The sequence below is a fragment of the Amphibalanus amphitrite genome, unplaced genomic scaffold (assembly GCF_019059575.1).
Source record: "Amphibalanus amphitrite isolate SeventyFive unplaced genomic scaffold, NRLGWU_Aamphi_draft 000075F_arrow, whole genome shotgun sequence".
NCBI lineage: Eukaryota > Metazoa > Arthropoda > Thecostraca > Balanomorpha > Balanidae > Amphibalanus > Amphibalanus amphitrite.
The window spans coordinates 249,608-270,066 of record NW_024881571.1 but is presented as its reverse complement, the minus strand read 5'-3'; the positions used below and the strand labels follow the sequence as shown (position 1 = coordinate 270,066).

The 20,459-nt window shown below is 51.1% G+C and overlaps 2 protein-coding genes across 4 annotated transcripts in view; one reads left to right on the top strand and one right to left on the bottom strand.

Moving 5' to 3' along the window:
* The window catches only part of LOC122379321 (UV radiation resistance-associated gene protein-like), a 53,461-nt gene that overhangs the window by 24,931 nt on the left and 8,071 nt on the right, over positions 1–20,459 (bottom strand). The window lies entirely within an intron of this gene.
* Positions 1,896–20,459, top strand: part of LOC122379319 (peroxidase-like) — a 38,744-nt gene continuing 20,180 nt past the window's right edge. Inside the window, exon 1 of the mRNA XM_043361417.1 lies at positions 1,896–2,059. Within this exon, the coding sequence (XP_043217352.1) occupies positions 2,055–2,059 (5 nt within the window). The 5' untranslated portion in view covers positions 1,896–2,054. The remainder of the gene's footprint in view (positions 2,060–20,459) is intronic.

Sequence of the window (20,459 nt, the reverse complement as noted above, 5' to 3'; positions counted from 1 at the left end):
GACTTGGTCGAGACCATCAAGATGCTGACGTAGCTGCCGAAGAGCATGCCGGCGGCGACGGTTGTGTGTAGCAAAAGTGTCGGCAGCGAGCAGAACGAGGTCAGATCGTCAGCCAGATCACGTACCGAGGAGTACAGGGTAGTCAGGTTCTGGAGAGGTTGATTAAGGTCCTGTAGAGTCGGCTTCTCCTCCTTCAACCCATCGTGGCGATTCGTAAATGACCGATAGGCGTTCTTTGAGTGAGCGGGGCTGTGAGGGAGAGTTCCAGCGGTCCAAACATCAACCCGGCTTCGATTTGACGGTTTAACTTGGAAGTGTCCGACGAGGTCTTCCTTCTTTCCACCGGGGGACATCGCAGCCTCTTCGCGATTGAGATCCAAGGAAACAGTCGCATCCTCATCATTGAAGCGATCCGAGACACCGGAGACGAGGTCGGCATCAGACGAGAGGGTCAAATACTTCTGGCAATACGTCGCCAGCCGTTCCTGAAGCAGCGCCACGGCTCCGGCGAATCCCACCAGAAGCACGTCAAAACTCATCTGGCACGTGTTGCTAATTAGCCCGCTCAGTACCTGGACGACGGTGATGATGCCGAACCAGCTGCGGTTGTTGAGCTGCGGTGGTATGTACCAGTTGATGATGTAATTGGGGGGCGCCAGACCGGAAGTGCTGAAGAACCCCACCATCCAAATGAAGAGACAGAAAAACGGAATAACGGCCAAGAGAATCGCTAGGATCGAGACGCCCCGGTACTCCCCCTTTCGTTGACACCCGACAGTCATCTGGTCCAGTTCCCAGATGCGCTGTAGAAACTGGTGCACACGCCGGCGGTGGTACATGAGGAACAGCATCATCGCATATCCCTGCACATTGTTGACATTCATAGACAAGGAGAACATCAGCATGAAGGCGTTCCCGATGGAGGAGACGATGTCTCCGATGTTGCCGACAACAGATAAGGCTGAGAGAGCCAGCGGCACCAGGCGGGCGGCGCGCCAGCCACCCGGTATCCGCTCGTGTGGCACATGCAGACCGGTGAGGGTCAGCGCGGAGACCAGAAGCAGAAGGGCACGCAGCAGCCGCAAGTGGGGAGACATGCCCCGCGACATGGCGGAACTCGTACGACTACCAAAGTATCGCAGCGATACAAGTAGCAACAACGAAAAGTCCACAGCGCTTTGAAATTTACGACATTGCGCACATATCTGGAGCGTAACTGGCACACCAAAGCGGGCAACGTAGCGACTGGTTAGTATTCTCTCTCTGTCGACGTGTTCGATGCACCCTGGGTATTTCATTTCACGTCACTTCCACTCAGCGAATGTCATCGGACCATTCATTAGAGACATGAGCGGACAAAGGATGTGTTTTCTGTTGTTCAAACAGCCTGACGCGCCGAGTCAATATGGGGTGGTCAGTAATGCTGCAGACCGCCCGTCATCGTCCCCATGCGGTGACGCAGTCCCTTGAAAAGACATGCCACGCCGCTCGCTGAAAGTCAACAAACAGCAATAAATGGCGGGGCGCTATGCGATAACGGGCCATTGCTGATCGGCTACAATGGACTCAGGGCCACGGAGCACCGCTCTGTTTGTCTTGGTAATAATGTTTTGCGATATCACTCAAGTGCGCATACTATAGCGCCTTTACCATGATCAATCATCGCTCCCAGACAGAGTGTATAGGACAGGTTGTCTCTCGTAATCGGTACGTTTGTCTATGAAAACGTGCACACTTCAAGCAGACATCCGAGACGGACTATAAACAGTCGGCGGTGGAAAACGGACACCATCCACCCGACCGTCGACACTGTCCTCCCTCCTCTCCTCCTCTCTCCTCCTCCTCTGCCGGACCTAGTCCTCCCGACCGGTCGGTCCGCCGGCGGCCTCTGACGTCGCCCGTCGAGGAGCGCCGTCCGTCCGCAGTCGCGCGGCTCTCAGTCTGCCGCCACCCGTGCTCCGCGAGGGTCGCTCGACTCCTCTCCCGCCGCCACCGCCGCCGCCGGGCCGTCGAGGGTGCAGTGCTCTAGTCCGGATCAGACACACACAGACAACATGCGGTGAGTGTTGAAAGGTGCTCGACTGGTAGCGCTGAGTCGCTGGTAGCGCTGAGATGTGCGGCACTTATTTCAGTGTTCTAATTGCCCAAATTTTCAGAACGGCGAATGGCAATTTTTTTTTTTAGTGAGTCCGCTTTTTACAATGTTCCCGATAAAGTGCTTTTGTTACTTTTGTTTCAACAGCTTTTTATACTATTTGATTCATTCTAATATCTCCTGGCACTTGCCCATCGTTTGGCATTTAAGAGTTAAGACATTTATAGATATGAGGCGTCTTTTGCATTTTAAACTTTTTGCCGGTTTTCCTGCTTTCCGCGGGCATGACCGATTAATGCTTACGTAACTAATTACACCGGAAAAACTTGCTCTTCAGATGAGATCTCGAACTGAAAACATTTTGACTGCTGTCAGTGCTGTCAAAACTATAGTCTTTTGAAGCGATACCCATGTTTTTACGCAGAATGTTCTTGAATGACTTTTAAAAATGACATTGAACCTCGTCATGGAGCATCGAACTGGACCTTTGTGGAAACCAGACCGTTTTAATGGCTTCCACTGCCAAGGTCAGTCTCTCGTCCGGTGGTGGCCTGGCCGCCGACAAACGGCAGATCGCTGCCAGAGGATTATAATGCCGAGTAGTCGAACCGGAATGCTGCCTCATGATGGGCGAGATTGTCGTCAGATGACCATCTGCAACGGACCACCGAGAGGCCAGAACATCGGGGATTGGCCGGAAAATCCGACAACGATCGGAAAAATGCCATGTTGTAGATCTTAGCAAATGATTGAGAAGATTTGGATGGGAACTCTGCAATTAAACTACGTTTTGCTTGTTTGGGGCTCCTGAAATGTTACGTTTTCAAATTTCAATTTTAAAGAAGCATTAATGAACTGAAATCACTCTGTAGCTTATACTCGTATGCTAAGTGTTCTACAGATACGGTTTCATGCGACTATCCATCAATAAAAAGATGCTTAATATTTATTATTGTTACAAGCCAAACGTGACTCTGTCGACCGTCTTGGAATTGTTGCTACCTTTCTTAATCTTCTGCTCTGATGCTATTTTGTTCGTGCATTCACCAATCCGTCACCAGATTTATGAGCCTGAGGAGCGGAATTAAAGGTGACTGCACCTTCGTGAGCTCGGCGACGGCTGCCCTCCTTTCTCCCTGAGGAAAGTCACTCTGAGGGCATTACAGGAGAGCGAGGGTGTCGGGATGTGGGGGCGGGAAGACCGGCAGGTGGTGGGAAATTCCAGCCGGACGAACCTCACTTTGGACGTCTTGACGTGTGTACCTACATGCATGTTCAGGATGTGCATCATTCTAAGTCGGATCAGCCGCTCCAGTTATTATATAATTTTTACCGGTCTGTGGTTGTTACCAAGACAGGTACCCGGAATCTGAAGAATCCTTATCTAAGGTGGATTGTTCCAGTCAGTGCATGGATATGAAACCAAAAGCATGTATTTGATATCAACCTAGCTATTCACATGACAAACAGTTCTGGGTTTATGTTCTTTCATGATAAAGTCTCACTCTACGGCTGTTCGTCATAGAGTAAAGTAATTTCAACCATTGCTCTTTGTTTGAGAAAAGATACAATCTACAAAAAAAAAAAACATTATAAGCGTAGGTACTCACGGCTCTTCACAGGAAAATTTCCAAAGAGATTTGTCTTGCATGAACAAAAGCCTAATGTTCATTTGCCTCTATAGAAGAGCTTTCGACGACTTCAGCGCCAGTATCGATTCGGCCGTGCAGTGCGATTCTACCCCGGTGCCGCACTAGGCGACATCATAAACAGTGCGGGAATGTTTACATTTGAATCCATTGGTGGTCGTCCCGACGCCCCGGGCCTCGTAAAGTGACCGCCATAGTGTGTAAATCAGCCGGCGAGTCCCCATAAAGGCATTGAATGACAATCTGTCACATTTGTTACTGTCTGTTGCTGGATGATACGCAAGCGGATGTGAATACAGAACGATACTGCCACAGGTATTGCCTATATAAAAGCTACATATACCTACCCGCTCAGCTGTTTTATAGCTCAAAAGTCAAATCTATTTAAAAGCATATTTTGTCCTTATCGATCCTGACAGTTGTACTTTATAATATGTAGGTATTCAACATATAGCGTTAACGTTTAAAGTTTTTAGATGGCATTTCACTGTTATCGGAGATTATTTAGGCGTATGTTAATGTCAGGGAACCAGAAATAGTCCTGAGCCGTTCAAATGATCTCTATCACGCACGCAAGCATTTTTTTATCGTCTGCGATCCGTTTACTTTTAAGCTCGTGGTGGGATCGCTGGTGGGATCATTATCAAATCGTTAAAGGGACTATCCCACCTTTAACATGGGGTTTGAGTTGAGATAGCCAAGTTTGCGGCGAGGTTCAGAAACCACTATCTATCTAGGTTGCAACCCCCGCGGCCTCTTGGTGTTGAAGAAATTCGTTCCCTTCATTTGAAAATGGGCCTTGTACAAGGCCCTATCTTCAACATGGAGCGACCGTTAGTGTGACGTCACCTCGTTTAGTCATTCTGATTTAAATGGGTTTGTTCGTTGAAAAATCGCTTAAAACTTGGTCTGAACTTTGTTGTGGACGTGGTGCCTACAGAGTAAAAAGAATCAGCTTTATGACAGTAATGTGGCCTGGGGAAGGAGGTAATTTGGGGCTGTGACGTCACATATTTGAAAGTTTGTGTTTGGAATATGGGAAGCCTAAGATGTTTAATGAAAAATAAATGCCAGAACCGTGTTCCTGGTCATCCAATCTATAAAGTTGGGCACAATTTAACTGGTTTTTAACAACATTTTAGAAGGTGGGATAGTCCCTTTAATTTCAGAACCGGTAGTCAAGTTGGAATTATGGCACCCATGACCAGGGGCGGATCCAGGAAAACTCCAAGGGGAGGGTCATGAATCGAAGTGGTGCCCCTACCTATACCCAAAATTAAAAACTCAACGGATTTCGTCCACTTCATTTTGGTGGTGCCCCCATTTTCAGTTGTTTTTTATTTTTTTATTTTTAGTCAGTATCTTAGCTCTTAGCCACAACCACATTTACCAATTGTAAGCAAGTATATATGAATGTGCTATGTGTATATATGTTGTGGACGCTGAGTAGTGAGTACTTACCAGGAACGTTATCAGGTAAGCAAATCGTTGTCAGTCCGACGAACTTGACCCTGGCGTCTAAAGGGTCTGTCCTTGACACTTCAGGCTTGTCAGGGGCACCAAAGTCCTTCCAGGGACACCACAAACCTGTCAGGGGCACCTACGGCCTTGTAGGGGCGCCACAGGCCCGCCAGGGGCACCACAGGCCTGCCAGGAAGCAGGGGCACCACAGGTCTAGCAAGTATACACGACAGGCCTGTCAGGGGCACAACGGGCCTGTTGGGCCCATGAGCACCCCTAGGGGCAGGGGCACCACAGTCCTTCCAGGGGCACCGCAGGCCTGTGAGGGGCACCAGCGGCCTAGCAGGGGCACCAGTCAACACAGGCCTGCCAGGGGCACCACAGACCTGCCAGGGGCACCAGAGGCCTGCCAGGAGCACCACCGACCTCGCAGGGGTAACATGGGCCTGTCAGGGCCCAGGGGCACCACGGGCTTGTCGAGAGGCACTTCAGGCTTTTCAGGGGCACCATAGTCCTCTCCGGGCGCAGGAATAGCAGGGGCACCAGAGGCCTGCCAGGGGCACTACAGGCCTAGCAAGGGCACCACTGGTCTATCAGGGGCACCACGAGCCTGTCATAGCCAGGCATCTCAGGCTTGTCAAGGCCCAGGGGCACCACAGGTCTGTGAGGGGCACCAGCGACCTAGCAGGGGCACCAGTCAACACAGGTCTGCCAGGGGCGCCACAGACCTGCCAGGGGCACCACAGACCTGCCAGGGGCACCAGAGGTCTGCCAGGGGCACCACCGGCCTCGCAGGGGCACCTTGGGCCTGTCAGGGGCACCACGGGCCTGCTGAGGGGCACTTCAGACTTTTCAGGGGCACCAGTCCTCTCCGGGCGCAAGGGCACCAGAGGCCTGCCAGGGGCACCAGAGGCCTGCCAGGGGCACCAGCGGCCTAGCAAGGGCACCAGAGGCCTGCCAGGGGCACCACAGGCCTAACAAGGGCACCACGGGCCTGTCAGGGGCACCTCAGGCTTGTCAGGGCCCAGGGACACCACAGTTCTTCCAAGGGCACCGCAAGCCTGTCAGGGGCACCAGAGGCCTGCCAGGGACACCACAGGCCTAGCAAGGGCACCACTGGCCTGTCAGGGGCACCTCAGGCTTGTCAGGGCCCAGGGGCACCACAGTCCTTCCAGGGGCATTACAAGCCTGTCAGGGGCACCAGAGGCCTAGCAAGGGCACCACAGGCCTGCCATGGACACCACAGGCCTGCCAGGGGCACCACCGGCCTTGCAGGGGCGCCTCAGGCCTGTCAGGGGCACCACGTGCCTGCCGGGGACACTTCCGGCTTGTCAGGGGCGTTACAGTCCTGTCAGGGCCCAGGGGCACCAGGCCCGTGGTGTCCCTGTTAGGCCTGTGGTGCCCCTGGCGGTCCTGTGGTGCCCCTGTCAGGACTGTGATACCCCTGATAGGCCGGTGGTGCCCCTGGCAGGTCTTTGGGCCCCCGGGCCTCAAGGGGGGGGGGGGCCATGACCCATGTGACCCCCCCCCCCTTGGATCCGCCCCTGCCCATGACGTGCGGTTCTCTATATCGGCAGCTCGCTAATCTATTGTCTCCAGACTGAGGCGCCGAGATGTCGCCTTGTCAGCGAGTTCATCTCGTGATTGATGAAGGACGGTAACAGCGTAGCTGCCGTCACTCAGGAATGGTGCGTCGCGCTGGCACGCAAGCCCCCCGGACCGAATAGTTGTGGTAGACAGCGATTTGTCTGATTCTTGTTTCTCGTGAAGCGGCTGAAAAGCTCGTGGCATACCTACAGCTCAGGTTGTCAGGCGATTATGTATTAGGCAATGAAGCTCACACGTATGCTACTGACAGGAACTTTTTACTATTTTTTTTTAGGAACTTTTTGTAGTTTGTAATGCGGTTGATTTTAGCATTTCGGTTAATGAAGGCGGCTGGTTTTGTTTATAAGTTGGCACAACATTGGCTTGTTTTAGCATAAGATTTGTGTGATCTGAGTAGCTTAGCCGTTTGCGTGGCTGTTCAGCGGTGACAGGTGAGATCAGATGTAGGGATTCAGCCCAGAAGAACGTCAGCTGACGAATAGTGACTGACACCTGTCTAGTGGGGAAAGGCAGCTCTGTTGAAACATTCCAGTTTGTCACCAACGTGCAGTGTCGTGCAATCCTGCTGCGGTACGGTTTTGGATTCGTTAGCGGTAGATTATGAAGGCCTTTCTCATTAATTAATGATGTGCCATCTCTTCACTTCCATAAATGCGTGCTGTGATAAAAATTGATTGCATTAGATAACCAAAATCCTAACATGTATTGTCATTGAACGAATAAATCATAATATTAGGTCTATTTATTTTATTTTATAATTTTCGAAGACCAATATCTCACAAATATACTTTGTAGTTAATAAATTGTTATGACATAGCGAGAGATGCCCAATCATTCTGGTTATCCCCTCCTCCTCATTGGTTAAAACTTTAACGCCCCCTCTCCTATTAGCCAACACAGTGTCAGCTCTGTATTCTAAAACTTCACCGTCCCACCCAGGTGACTGCGAGCCTCCCCTCCGGACACGACACTGCGCGGCGGATCTCTGAATTATGTGAGCCGCGCTCTGAGTCTCCGGGCTCAGAGATGTGCACTGGGAACTCTGTGCACCGTGCAGGATGCACGTGCACGGCGTGCCAGTCGGTGCCACGAGCCGCAGTGCGGCGTTTGATGGCTTTCCGGCGCACCCCGGCGTCTGGAGTTCGCCCTAATCCATGGCCGTTGGAGCTCGCTCTAATCCAGCTGTGATGAATATAATGAGGAAGATAGGGCTTAGCCCGGCTGCCGGGTCCATGGTCGTTGACCAGATGGTTATGTGTATGTGACGTGGAATCTGATCAGCAGAGAGGTGCAAATTATTAGATAGATCATGTTCCGCGAGCAAGGTAGACGCTGGGCGCAATGTTTCACTGGTAGAGCTTCCGCTGAAGTATAGGTAGAACTTTGGACATAAAGTTAAAACCAAATCAGAAAACATGGGCTTTGCGCTAATTGGAAACAAATGGTCGACTAATGCTTCTCTTGTTCATTTGTAGCTACTACTTTGAAACGGTCATATTTTCGTCAATCTTGACAATCTTGATATTTTTTTATTTAGGTAGGTACCTTGGATTTCGAATGCCTGAAAAAGTCATTAAGAAGGGTAAGATCATATTTGTTTTGTGTGGTACAGTAGTAAAAAAGAACGCTAGGGGGCTGGGTAAAGTAATCTTGGTTGGCAGTCCTTTTCACACCGGCATCTTTGTGTTGGAACCGGTTTATTTTGATGATAAATTTCAGCTCACAGATCCGTTCAGTGGTACTGTAAACCGTCGTGGCTAGCGTAACAGGCAGACGTCATAGGTGATCGAGACAAGGTCACTGCCTTCTTAAATGGACACCTACGTGCATTCACAACACGGGCTTTTAAAAGGCTGCCTAAAATAGCATTTATCTTATTGACATGAACGCATAGAGGACCGAGTTTAGCTCATGCTATGCATTGCGTGTCTTATATGACCAGATAATGAGCCCCAGCCACCAGTGTCGATAAGTCGGGGACCGTCATAAGAAAACATTTAAGAAATAGGTAAGCAAAATTGATAAGAGCTAAAGCTATCCGCATTTCCCGTTGTAGCTAACTGCTACACAGATGCACCGTAAGTCACTGGGCTGAACCATCAGTCTTCATAAACCCAAGCTGAGGTGTCACTCATGGCTTAGTCAAGGCTGGCGTCTGAAGGTCAATGAATATGCCTGTTTTACATCCGACCATCCCCACAGTGTCGGCTCTCTCGCCCGGCACTTCCCGTATTGTGCTTCCGCTTTTGAAGCTCCTCCGACTGATACCTACCACGTGACGTTTGTACAAACGGCCCTCTCAGCTGCAACCCGGCGGAGAAAGCTGACGACCGCAGCTGCTAAGAGCCGCCGTCTGTCACACTGTGAAGAAACGAAGATGGGATAATAATGTGTTCAAATGGCCCGATCCGTCTGCCCCTGCGCCGCGGCGCCGAGTCTGATGGTTGTTCCGACCTTCTGCAGAGGCGGACCGCCGCTGTCTCGGCCTCCTGTGAGCCGGGGGAAGTGACGGTCGAGACGGTAGTTGAGGTGACAATCGAAGAAGCCGGAGACGCCTGAGCTACGGCGGGAGGTAACAGCCGCAGCTGCAGGGCTCCTTCTCACTGCCGATCATTCAATGCGTGACCCCAAAATGACCCGAGACCGGACCCGCGGTACCGTCTCCCACTCCGGTGGTTCCTTCGGCAGTTCCTCCTCCCTCGAGGTGGAGAAGGGCACTACAAGGTCACTTCTCCACTCCCCTCTATTGTCTGTTCTCGCGAAGGAGGACGGATCTCCCACCCGCAGCCCGCTGTCATCGCCCCGACCGACCGGTCACGCACCCGAAATGACCCGGGCTCACTTCGATGACGTCACGGGGCGGTACCAGTGACGTCAGCGGAGACCGGTGCCGGAACTGCCGGTCGATTATCTCGCGATCACGACTGCACGATCCCACCCTCCGCCCAGCACGGGCCAATAGACGGCGAGCATTAACGGGGATGCATGCAATGAAGGGATGTTTTCGCGGGTATTATGCTGTGGCAATATACGTCATAGTTGAACCGATAAGTGCCAAAAATAGCCAGAAGGAAATTAGCAGTGATTAGAACAATCTGTTGAAAGAACTCACCCTGCGGTTTGGTATGCTATTTCAAACGGTCAGTGACCGTATTATTATGTAAAGCGATACTGAACCCACTAAAGGCATGTTATTCGCTCAACGTATAGATCATGTAAAAGAAAAAAATGCATCTCTAAGAAGTTAATTGTTTTCAAAACGGGCTTCGCTGAGGAAAACTAAATATTTAAAATATATTTAATAAAAATAAAATATTTAAAATTTATTTAAAAATATTTAAAATATATAACTAAATAAATAAAATATTTAGTTTTCATCAGCGAAGCCCGTTTTGAAAACAATTAACTTTTTAGACATTTATTAACCTGAGGAAAAGAATAATGACGCTTCGGCAACATCTGAAAAAATGCATCCTCACCTCTCCCCTAGCAGAAGACAGGACGTTTTGAAGATCGGAGACCAATTGTCACGCGATTATGCATTATTCAAATGAGTTGAAGGCTCTCGCACATTTTCTCTTCTCCTCCATCTACCAGTGCATGTGCCGAGAATAGCTAATCGGAAAGAGGAAACGAGCTAATCGATCTCAACCAAACTGGCTTCTGACATCCCGTGAAACAGCGCTACAGCCTGTTTAAGTGTAGAACACGCACCGTTCCGTGCTTCTATCCTCAGGATACTGAAATCCTTCTCCTCCACGCCTCAACCCCCCTCCGGGCTGGACAGGCAACTTTATCTCATGCGGGCTGCTCCCTTGGAGCGGCACCGCTGCTCCCGAGGGAGCGCACCCCGTAGCCGGGTGTAGTGAGTGCCTTGGGGCTGGGTGGCCTGTCCTCTGGACGGGCTCAGCCCCGGCGACTCACCTCACTAGGGTGCCTGCCCAGACCAATGTCTCCCCCTTTATCCTATCATCCTCCCGGCTCTGAAATGGTCTTGCCAGACCGAAAGGGCCTAACCCAACAAAAAAAAAAAGAACACGCAAACAGTGACTTCAACCCGTAGTAATCTGACATACCTGACGTAAACTCTGCGGGCGGATCGTGCCCCCCTCTCAGCCCCCCTCGACTGATAACACGCGTTACGCAGTGTGCGTGGAGACCGGTCGACGCACCTGTCAGGTCAAGGCAACGGAGTGCTGGATTTATCTGCTGACAGGCGCTTTAAGCGTGCTTTATGTCGTCCGGTCATTCGTCAGTGGAGGGTTTCGATTGTGAAAAGCGGGACCGTGTGTCTGTGGTTGCGTGTGCGCATAAATATGCATGCGTTAGTGCGTATCGCTAACCGACAGCCGATTTGCTCCCTTTATTGTGTGCAGCTCCACTGGCCTAAAAAAAAAAAGCGAGATATGGGTGATGAGTTGGTAGTGCCCATGCACTATAAACCCTTTGCCCGTTATAAGCTAATCGTGATCGTCACCTAACCTGACCTCAGATTGATCCACTCATGCATGAATGTAACCTTACATAATGCATGCATCGTGGCCTATAAATGTTCGAAACGGATATTGATGTGGTCTGACATGAAACCACTATGAAGCCGCATGGGCCATCCCCCCACCTTTCATCGAGCCCCGCCCCCACTTCCCTGGAACCCCGGCGGACGGTACACGTGGCAACTGTGCACAGCTCATGCACCTTCTGCACAGTGCACAGGGCCATCGGCGTGTATCAGCTCACCAATCTGGGTCGCCGGTAGGGTGGCTTGACCATGGAATGGAAAACAGACCAACACCTATCCTGGCTGCAGGTTCCTGGAAGTCACCTGCTCACCATTCCGCGCGCGGGCCGCGGTGGTCAGCTCGTAGCAGCTGTACGGACAGGTACACCGGCGGAGGTCGTCCTCTGAAGCCCGTATTACACGGAGTAGCCAGCCGGGACCATTTCTCATCCCAGCAGTGCTGACAGGCCGCCTCATTGAGAATGGCAGCCGGAGACGGTCCGTGTGCAATATCAATGAGGGTATTAATAATGCAATTATGTTATCACTTCAAGGCAGACAAATGAAAATACATAGGCGAGTGATTGAGGAGACTAATTATTAATTGAAAGCTAAAGAATTAAAGAATTATCTTGCAGCGATGCACATTTGAATGCAAAACAGCTCCCAATTTGCAATTACTGTATGCTTTCATAAGTAAAATTAGAAAAATAAAGGGTGAAAATTACCGAGCAATTACCTCTTTTTCATCCACAATGTATTTAACCTTAGGTATAACTTACCTATCTCTGCCACAATCTGTATAAGTCTCTCGATTCAGGAAACGACTTCACAGCTATATTTCTCGATATCTCAAAATATTTTGATAAAATTTGGCACCAAGGACTAATCTACAAATGCAAAAACGAATTTGGAATTACAGGATCGCTTTTGGCTTGGATCAAATCTTACCTCCAAAATCGTAAGCATCGCGTCAAAATACCCTCGTCATTTTCTAACTTTCGAACAATAAATGGTGGCTGCCCCCAAGGGTCAGACCTCGGGCCGCTTCTTGCAATTCTTTATCTTAATGAACTATCAAAAATAACGGAGAACAACACCCATTTTTTTGCCGACGACACTTCTTTGCACGCATCTCATACATCCACTAGCATAGTTAACGTTCAGAAATCACTCCAGAACGACCTGAACAAAATACAGCAATACGGCCAGAAATGGATAATAGCATTTAATCCTGAAAAGACTATCCAAATCACACTCTCAAACTCTTCAAATCCGGCAACATCACCACATCTTCTCTTTAGCGGAAAACCAATTCCAATATCCCTTTCCCACAAGCATCTCGGTATTACCCTTTCTCAAGATTTGCGTTTTCACCAACATGTAAACAGTGGCGTATCCAGGGGGGAGGCCAAGAGGCCATGGCCTCCCCCTTTGGGATCAGACATGCAAGTGAACCCTTTGGGTCACTTGGGTGCAGTGACGTACCCAAGGGGGGGGCCACGGGGGCCCCTGAGGTCCAAGGATGACTCAGGGGGACCAGCGTGACGAAAGCGTTCTGGGTCTCCCTGCCTTAATTCCAGTACTAGACAGAACGTCTTTTACTCGGAAGAAAAACTGATATCAAAGAGCGATATCTATCACAGTGACGAACACAGAGCGCCCCTAACTACCTGAGAGCCCCTGGTTACCTGAGGGCCCCCTGGTCACCTGAGGAGCCCCTGGTTATGTGACGAGCCCCTAGTTACCTGAGGGCCCCTGGTTATCTGAGGGGCCCCTGGCTGTCTGAGAGCTTCCTGGTTGTCTAAGGCCCCTGGCTACCCGAGGGGCCCCTGGTCACCTGAGGGGCCCCTGGTTAGGTATCTAAGGGGCCCTGGTTACCTGAGGGCCCCTGGTCACGGGACCCTGTTTACCTGAGAGGCCCCTGGTTACCTGAGGGACCCCTGGTTATCTGAAGGACTTCTGGCAAAGGACCCCTGGTTACGAGGGCCCCTGGTTACCCGAGGGGCCTCTGGTTACCTGAGGGGCCCCTGGTTGTCTGAGGGGCCCCTGGTTATCTGAGGGCGCCCCTAATTACCAAGGGGCCCCTGATCCCCTAGATGGCCCCTGGCCAGTCATCTAAAGAAGCCCTGGTCACCTGAGGCGCCAATGTTTACCCGGGGAGTACCTGGTTATCTGAAGGGCCTCTGCAGTCACATGAAGGCCCTTAGTTGCCCGAGGAGCCCCTGGTATAACCGGCACCTGATTTTCAGAGGGTCCCCTGGTCATGGTAACCTGGTGGGCCCCTGATCAATTGAAAAGCCCCTGCAGTCACCTGAGATGCCCCTGATTACCTAAAGGGCCCCTGATCACTTGGATTCAATGGCATAGCCAGGGGCGAGGAGACACGTGTCCGTTATATGGTTTAGGGTCCCCTCGTGCCCGAAGGGGCCCTACGGTGCCAATTGACATCAGAGGGTCCGCGCTGGCCACGGTTCAACTGGCAAGGAGTGAAAGGACACCACGGGGCTTTTGAGAATACGTCATGGGCTCTTATGTAGGCACACTTATCTCCAGAAGGGCCCCACCCCAGGTTCTGAAGGACCTTGCCGGCCTCTGAGGGTCCTTGAAGGCTAATGAGGGATCAGCTGTAAGGGCCCCACACCTGTTTGTTATGCCCCACGGCCCACACCAGTGTTTCTGAGGGCCCTCACAATGGCGCCTGGGAGGGCCCTCACCGCCACCTCTGAGGTCCCCACACCAGTGCCTCTTAACGGCTTACATCGGCGGCTCTGAAGGCCCGCTCACCGGTGCCTCCGGGGGCCCTATACCAGCGCATCTAACGGCCATTTACCGGCGACTCTGAGGGCCTCTTACCGGCATCTGAGGTTCCCTTGCCGGCCTATGAAGGGCCACTAGTAACTTTCAGGGCCCCATACATGCCTATGACGGCCCCTACCAGCGTCTCTAAGCCTAAGACCCCCACAACGGCGCCTGTGTGGACCCCACACCAGCGCATTTGACGGCCTTTCACAGACACGTCTGAAGGACCAACATCGGCGACTCTGAGGGGCTCACTCGCTTCGCTTCTTCATAAAAGACCGTGCATTTTATGCACATTTCTCAGGCAAAATGATACTTTTATCTGCCAATTTCCACATTTTTTCAGGGCTTAGACAGACAGACAGACAGGCAGACAGTGAGACAGACAGATAGAGGGGCCCGTCCGCAAGGGGGACCGGACCCACCGTGCCCAATCCCCCCCATCAAAATGTTCTGGATACGTCCCTGCCTGGGTTGACAGTGGCCCCCCAGGTAACCCGGGGCCCCTTCGAGAGCAGGTTGTCCCCTCCTGGACGAAATCCTGGGTACGTGCATGCTTGGGTGTCCCAAGGGAAACGACCTTCAGGGCCTTATCCGAAGTACTGGCCCAAACTTAAATAAAGTCATTACATCATTAAGTCATTAAATAAAGTCAACTACGTCAAACTATCTTAAATTTGCCGGTTGATGGCCCTCAGAAGTCAGGCCGGCGTAGGGCCCTCATAGGCCGTCTCAGGGCCCTCAGAGGCTGAGGCCGAGCCCCAGAGGCTAGCGTGGGGGCCCTCAGAGGCCGCTTCGGCGGTCCTACAGAAGCTTAGACTTGGGCGTGGGACCCATTGACGCTGGCGTGGAAGTTGGAACCCTAAGGAGCCAGCGTGCAGCCCTCTAAGGCCAGCGTGGGGCCCTCTAAGTCCATTGTTGGGCTTTCCAAGGACAGTGTGGGGCCCTCATGTTCAGTGTGGGGCTGTCTATGTCCAGCTTGGGGTCTTCTAAGCCCAGCGGCGTGGGGCCTTCTGAAGTCAGTTTGAGGCCCACTGACCACTGAGACCAGTTTAGGACCCTCTGAAGACAATGTGGAGCCCTCTGAGGCCAGTGTGAGGCCCTCTGTGACCAGCGTGAACCCTCTGAGGCCAGCGTGGGGCCAGCTGTCATCTGACTTCAGACGCTGGTGCTGGGCCCTCAGAAGCCAGCACGGGGTCTTCATAGGCTGGCATCGGGCCATTAGAGGCCACTTTGAGGGCCTCGGCAGCCATACTTCAGATCTTATGCATGTTTGAGTTCCCTGAGGTATGAATGGCCCTTTGAAGCCAGCGCGGAACCCTCAGAGGGCAGCATGGGCTTCTAGAGACCGGCGTGGCTTCGAGAGCGGCATAGGGCCATCAGACTGACTCAAAGGCTCCAAAGAGCCAGCGTGGGGCCCTGGGAGGTCAGCAATAGCATGGGTCTCCTGAGGCCATTATAGGGCCGGCTCTGGCCAGAGTCGTTCACTCTGTTGCCGAACATTATGTGGCCGGCTGAGGCCAGAGTCGTTCACTCTGTCGCCGAAGAGGGGCTTTCAGAGGCCAAAATGAGCCTTCAGAGTTTTTAGATTGCCAAGTGTGCCTAAGGGAGAGGTGCCTAGAGATAAGCGCTTGTCGCTTCTGCACCAATCCGTGTAAATGTATGACTGTAAAAATATTTTTTTTTATAAATAAAATATGAATCAATCTATCAATCAATCAAGCAATCAAGGGCTCCCTCACATAGCGAAAGTGGCAAAAAAACGCACCTGTGCGTGGTTTAAGTATGCTACCACTGGGGCCCCTAAGGTAAGGGTGGGGCCCCTTGAGCAGGTTTGGACTCCCCCTTTTCAAGATCCTGGATACGCCACTGCATGTAAATGATATCATTTTGAAAGTCAATAGATCCTTAAGCCCTATCTACCCTATATCAGCACTTTTACCAAGACATGTGCTCGATCTCATTTACCGCATATACATCCGACCCCACTTTGACTATTGCGACATTATTTATGACGGAAGTATCACACTGACTGACTCCTTACGACTGGAAAGACTTCAAAACAGGGTAGCTACTAGCTAGACTAGTGACAGGAACTCTACGTAGGACATCAACTAACAAACTGAGACAGGAATTAGGATGGACCACCCTCAAAACGAGACGGAACGTTCACAAACTCACAATGTACTATGCACTCAGACAACCACAATAACAACTTCCTACATACATCACTTCCATCATTCCTAACACTCGATCACAAGACACCGGCAGACTCCTAAGAAATTCCAGCACCCAGACATTGCCCAAGAACAGGATAACGTTATTTCAAAACTCATTTGTGCCATTAACCACCAAGCTATGGAACACACTTCCTAATTACATCCGCAGTGAAACATCCATTAAACGTTTCAAAAAGGCCCTTATTAAGCACTTGGGAACCCCTCCCCCTCCTCACTATTTCTCCTACGGTACCAAATTTGGGAACAGGGTTCACACTAGGCTTAGGGTCGGGATGTCTCAGCTCAACGCTCACCTTTTCCCCCTACAGCTTTCTGATTCCCCTCAATGTCAATGCGGGTCACCCAGTGAAACTGTTCGTCACTTTCTTTTAGACTGTCCTCTTTACCGAAATGTTCGTGATCGCCTATTTAGAGCCTTGAGTATCCATCTAGAAATTAACGTTCCTGTTCTCCGCTCCTCTAAGTTGCTGACTTTGTTATTAAATGGACCCAGTCCTGCGGGAGGTGGCGACCGAGTGGTGGCCCAGCTCTTTCAAAAATTCTTATCCGATACAGGACGGTTCAGGTAGTCTATCGGGTTGGCGGGCTGGCCCCTCGGGCCTGGCCGTAGCCGGAGTGGTCGGGCGGGGCGGCGGCGGTGGCGGCGGCGTGGCGGCGGTCGCTGCGGTTGCGGCGCGGGCGTGCGTGCAGTGGTGAGGTGATCCGACTCGGGCGATAGCACGTAAGAGCCGAAAGGTGCTGCGATTTAAGCAATATTGCTTTTGCACCAATTGGCAAGCATTGTTTTGTACGTGTTCTGATTAAGGTAATAAATTTATTCTATCTATCTATCTATCTTTTAATAACTTTATGGATGTTCAAATAACTTCCCACAGAGAATGCCTGAATACCAGTAAGAAGCATTCGCGTAACAGGTGAAACTGCTTGGACCTAAACCACTTCCCTCACGAGCGGGATATTGCGTAATCAATGGGCTGGAGACCAAAAATACGCAGGTACCGGTACAAACCGGTATTGCGCATATTTCCCCAAAGCAATCCTCTCCTCGGCTTGATTATCAGTCGTGTATGAAAATGCGCTTATTTTCAGAATGTGCGGCGTGTAAGGTAGCACTGGCACACTTGTTCCCTGATGGTTGTAGAAAATGTGCCAATGACTAACTTTACATAGAGTCAGCCAGGTCATGTTTCTTTCGTCATTAATTATATCTGCACTTAATTGAAATCCAGCAGGTCCTATCTGTTCTTTAAGTCCGACCCTGACTTGACCGTCAGCCTTGAGGCCACCAGACCCCATTCCACCTCACCTCGGTACCAGTGGGGAGAACGGCACTGTTCCGAGAAGGGGCCAGTCCCGGGCGTCACCTGATTCGTGTTCTGATCACCACTGGTCGGCCGGACGAGAGGGGGAGGGAGGGAATCCATGGCGTGGGCTAAGGTGCCTCCCCCTCATTTCAAGGATGCATGTCAGTGCACTGCACAGCCACTGCCCGCAGTAGATGAATGGATATTGGCTCTGAGAAGGTGCTAATAAGAGTCAGCAGAGGAGGTAAATTCAATGATGTGGTGCACTTCTTGTTGCAGATGTACTGCAGACTACCCTATACCGTCAATTGCATCCCATGCATGCAACACTGGTATCGTGAATGTCACGACTCGTTACAATCCATACAGTGCATAGGTGTTTTGCAGTCTGTCGATGTCCCCGCCTCGGTTCGGTGCCTATCAGGAGCTCGGCCTCTGCACCGACACAGGCGGCTTGTGTGTATCAGAAGTTCGACCTCTACCAATGCACCCTGTTCGGAGTGTATCAGAAGCTCGACCTCCATCGACACATGGGCTATTCGGCGCAGCAGTTGCGCAGTGGTTCTGTTCAAGTCGCCTGGCTAAAGACAGGTGTCAAGGACAGGTCCTGCAGTTGCCATCCAGTCTGATTGGATGCAGGGGTTGCGCTCGGCCGTCTATCTATGCAAAACTGCGCAGGACATATTAGTAACGCCGAGCGACTGTCAGGTCGTGCGTGTCCTCGGCGTCTGGCCCATGAGCTGAGCTCGTAAAATATTGTTGTTCGACAGTATAGAAAGAAGTGAGGAAATGTTTTGTGACCGATTTGTGAATCAATTACTTGAAAGATAGCATTGCTCCATACCATTGCCGAATCAATGAGTGCGAAGAAATAAAAATGTTAATTGTTGGCTCAATGTAGCATGGGTGATTACACAATACCAAAGCAATGCACTTACAAGCTAGGGAGGTTAACACATCGGTCCATTTGACGGCTGACAGCTTCAAGCTTCAATACAAATGACAACGATTTGATTTGCATTAGTTATTGCCACACAAACACAACACATACAGGGCTCTAATCATGTTCTGTCATAGATAGCAGCGTAGCATCCAGCGGACAGGTGTCAGCTCATCGTCCTGCCCCACCTACTCTCTGACCTCTTCATAAAGGCACCACTAAGCTCAGCAAAGTACACGTGTGTCTTTATCTTTGACATCGCTCGACCGCCAAGGCCGTTCGGCAGTGACAGCGGCACCACCCTGCATCTGCCAGAGAGGATGCCGTCACCGTTCTGCAGTGAGGCCGCCCGATTCGTCCTTGTCCCGCTGGGGGCGCGTCGCGGTGCGTCGGTGCTGAGTCGTGGGCCGTGCCCGTCCGGGTAGACCTGTAGCCACCCCTCGTGCTCACCGTGGCCCACGTCACCATGAGCAAACAGTGCAGGTTGACGGAGACGACTGAGCGGGGCTCTACCCGACTGGTACGGAGGCCTCTTCAGAGCCGAGGAGGGCCGGGCGGGTTATAGAGTAGGCACGAACAGACCACAGCTGCGCGGTGAGTTGCTTTTGGTGGAATCACTGCAGAGCTCAGAGAGACCGATGGTCTGAGCTAAGAACTGACACTTAGTGCGACCGCAGTGGATTTAAATGGGGAAAATTGTTTTTACGGCTACGGCTTTTTTCAACCACAGCTACGGCTGCCGTGCTGCGGCCGTGTCGTTTTTTTTTACGCTAGGCACCAATTATACTTTCTATAATTATACTTTCTAATTAAACTATTGAGATATTCTCGTATCTCAATAGTTTCAGTGAATTGATAAATATTTTTTCTACTTTGTTTAAGCTAAAAATAAGAATAAAAGAAAATTGAGACCGAAGTGAAGAAGTGTGAGCCAGCTAAAGGGGATGAAAGAATCGGAAGTACCAGGAACAATAACCAATAATCGGCCCAATCCTTGCGACGCTTCTAACTATGTATAACGTTATTCTTTCAGATTCTTTCGATCCTTTCATCCGCTCGCTGGCCCAAGCTTCTTGACTGTTGTCTCAATTTTCTCTTCTTTTTCGTGTTCACTTCTCCTCAAGATTCCTTTTATCTCTTGTTCTCCCCCTTTTCCTCCCCCTCTCTCTCCCTCCCCTCTCTCTCCCTCCCCTCTCTCTCCCTCCCCTCTCTCTCTCTCTCTCTCTCTCTCTCTCTCTCTCTCTCTCTCTCTCTCTCTCTCTCTCAACTATACCCACCTACCAACTCAACTGACTGCTGGTGGACAGTTCGGGGCCGCCGTGCACCTTTCCCGCTGGTATTATCAGTCGTGGGATGGTGTAGACATTTATAGCGGTCTGTCAGCCAGCTGAGCTGTCCCTGCGGTTGAACAAGGTGCGGCCAAAGCGGACACCAAGGGTGGTCAGCTGGTGGTCCGACCGCCACCCCTGCAGCCGACCCTGGATACGGCTTTGCTGCGTGAACCGAATGCAGCTCGGAGGAGACAACGGGACACATGTTAGACATGCATGGTGTTTTGTGATAATTCATGCTATCCAGTGTCCTTTTGATATAAATCAATGCCTATTTAATTGAGGGCTGATGCCACCATTTGCTTGTTTCTTCTTGCAATAACAGGCGTACTTGATAAATTCAGTACCCAGACCCACTACCCACTACTTACATCGTTTGCATATTCATATCGGAGATTTCTTGCATAATTTATTCGAACCTAAATTCCAGCATAGAGGGCCTCCCAGAGAAGTGCAATGATGCATCAAGCAATCGATGATATCATGGCACGATTTTATCGCAATTCTCCTATTCTCGCTACAGCTAGCCTT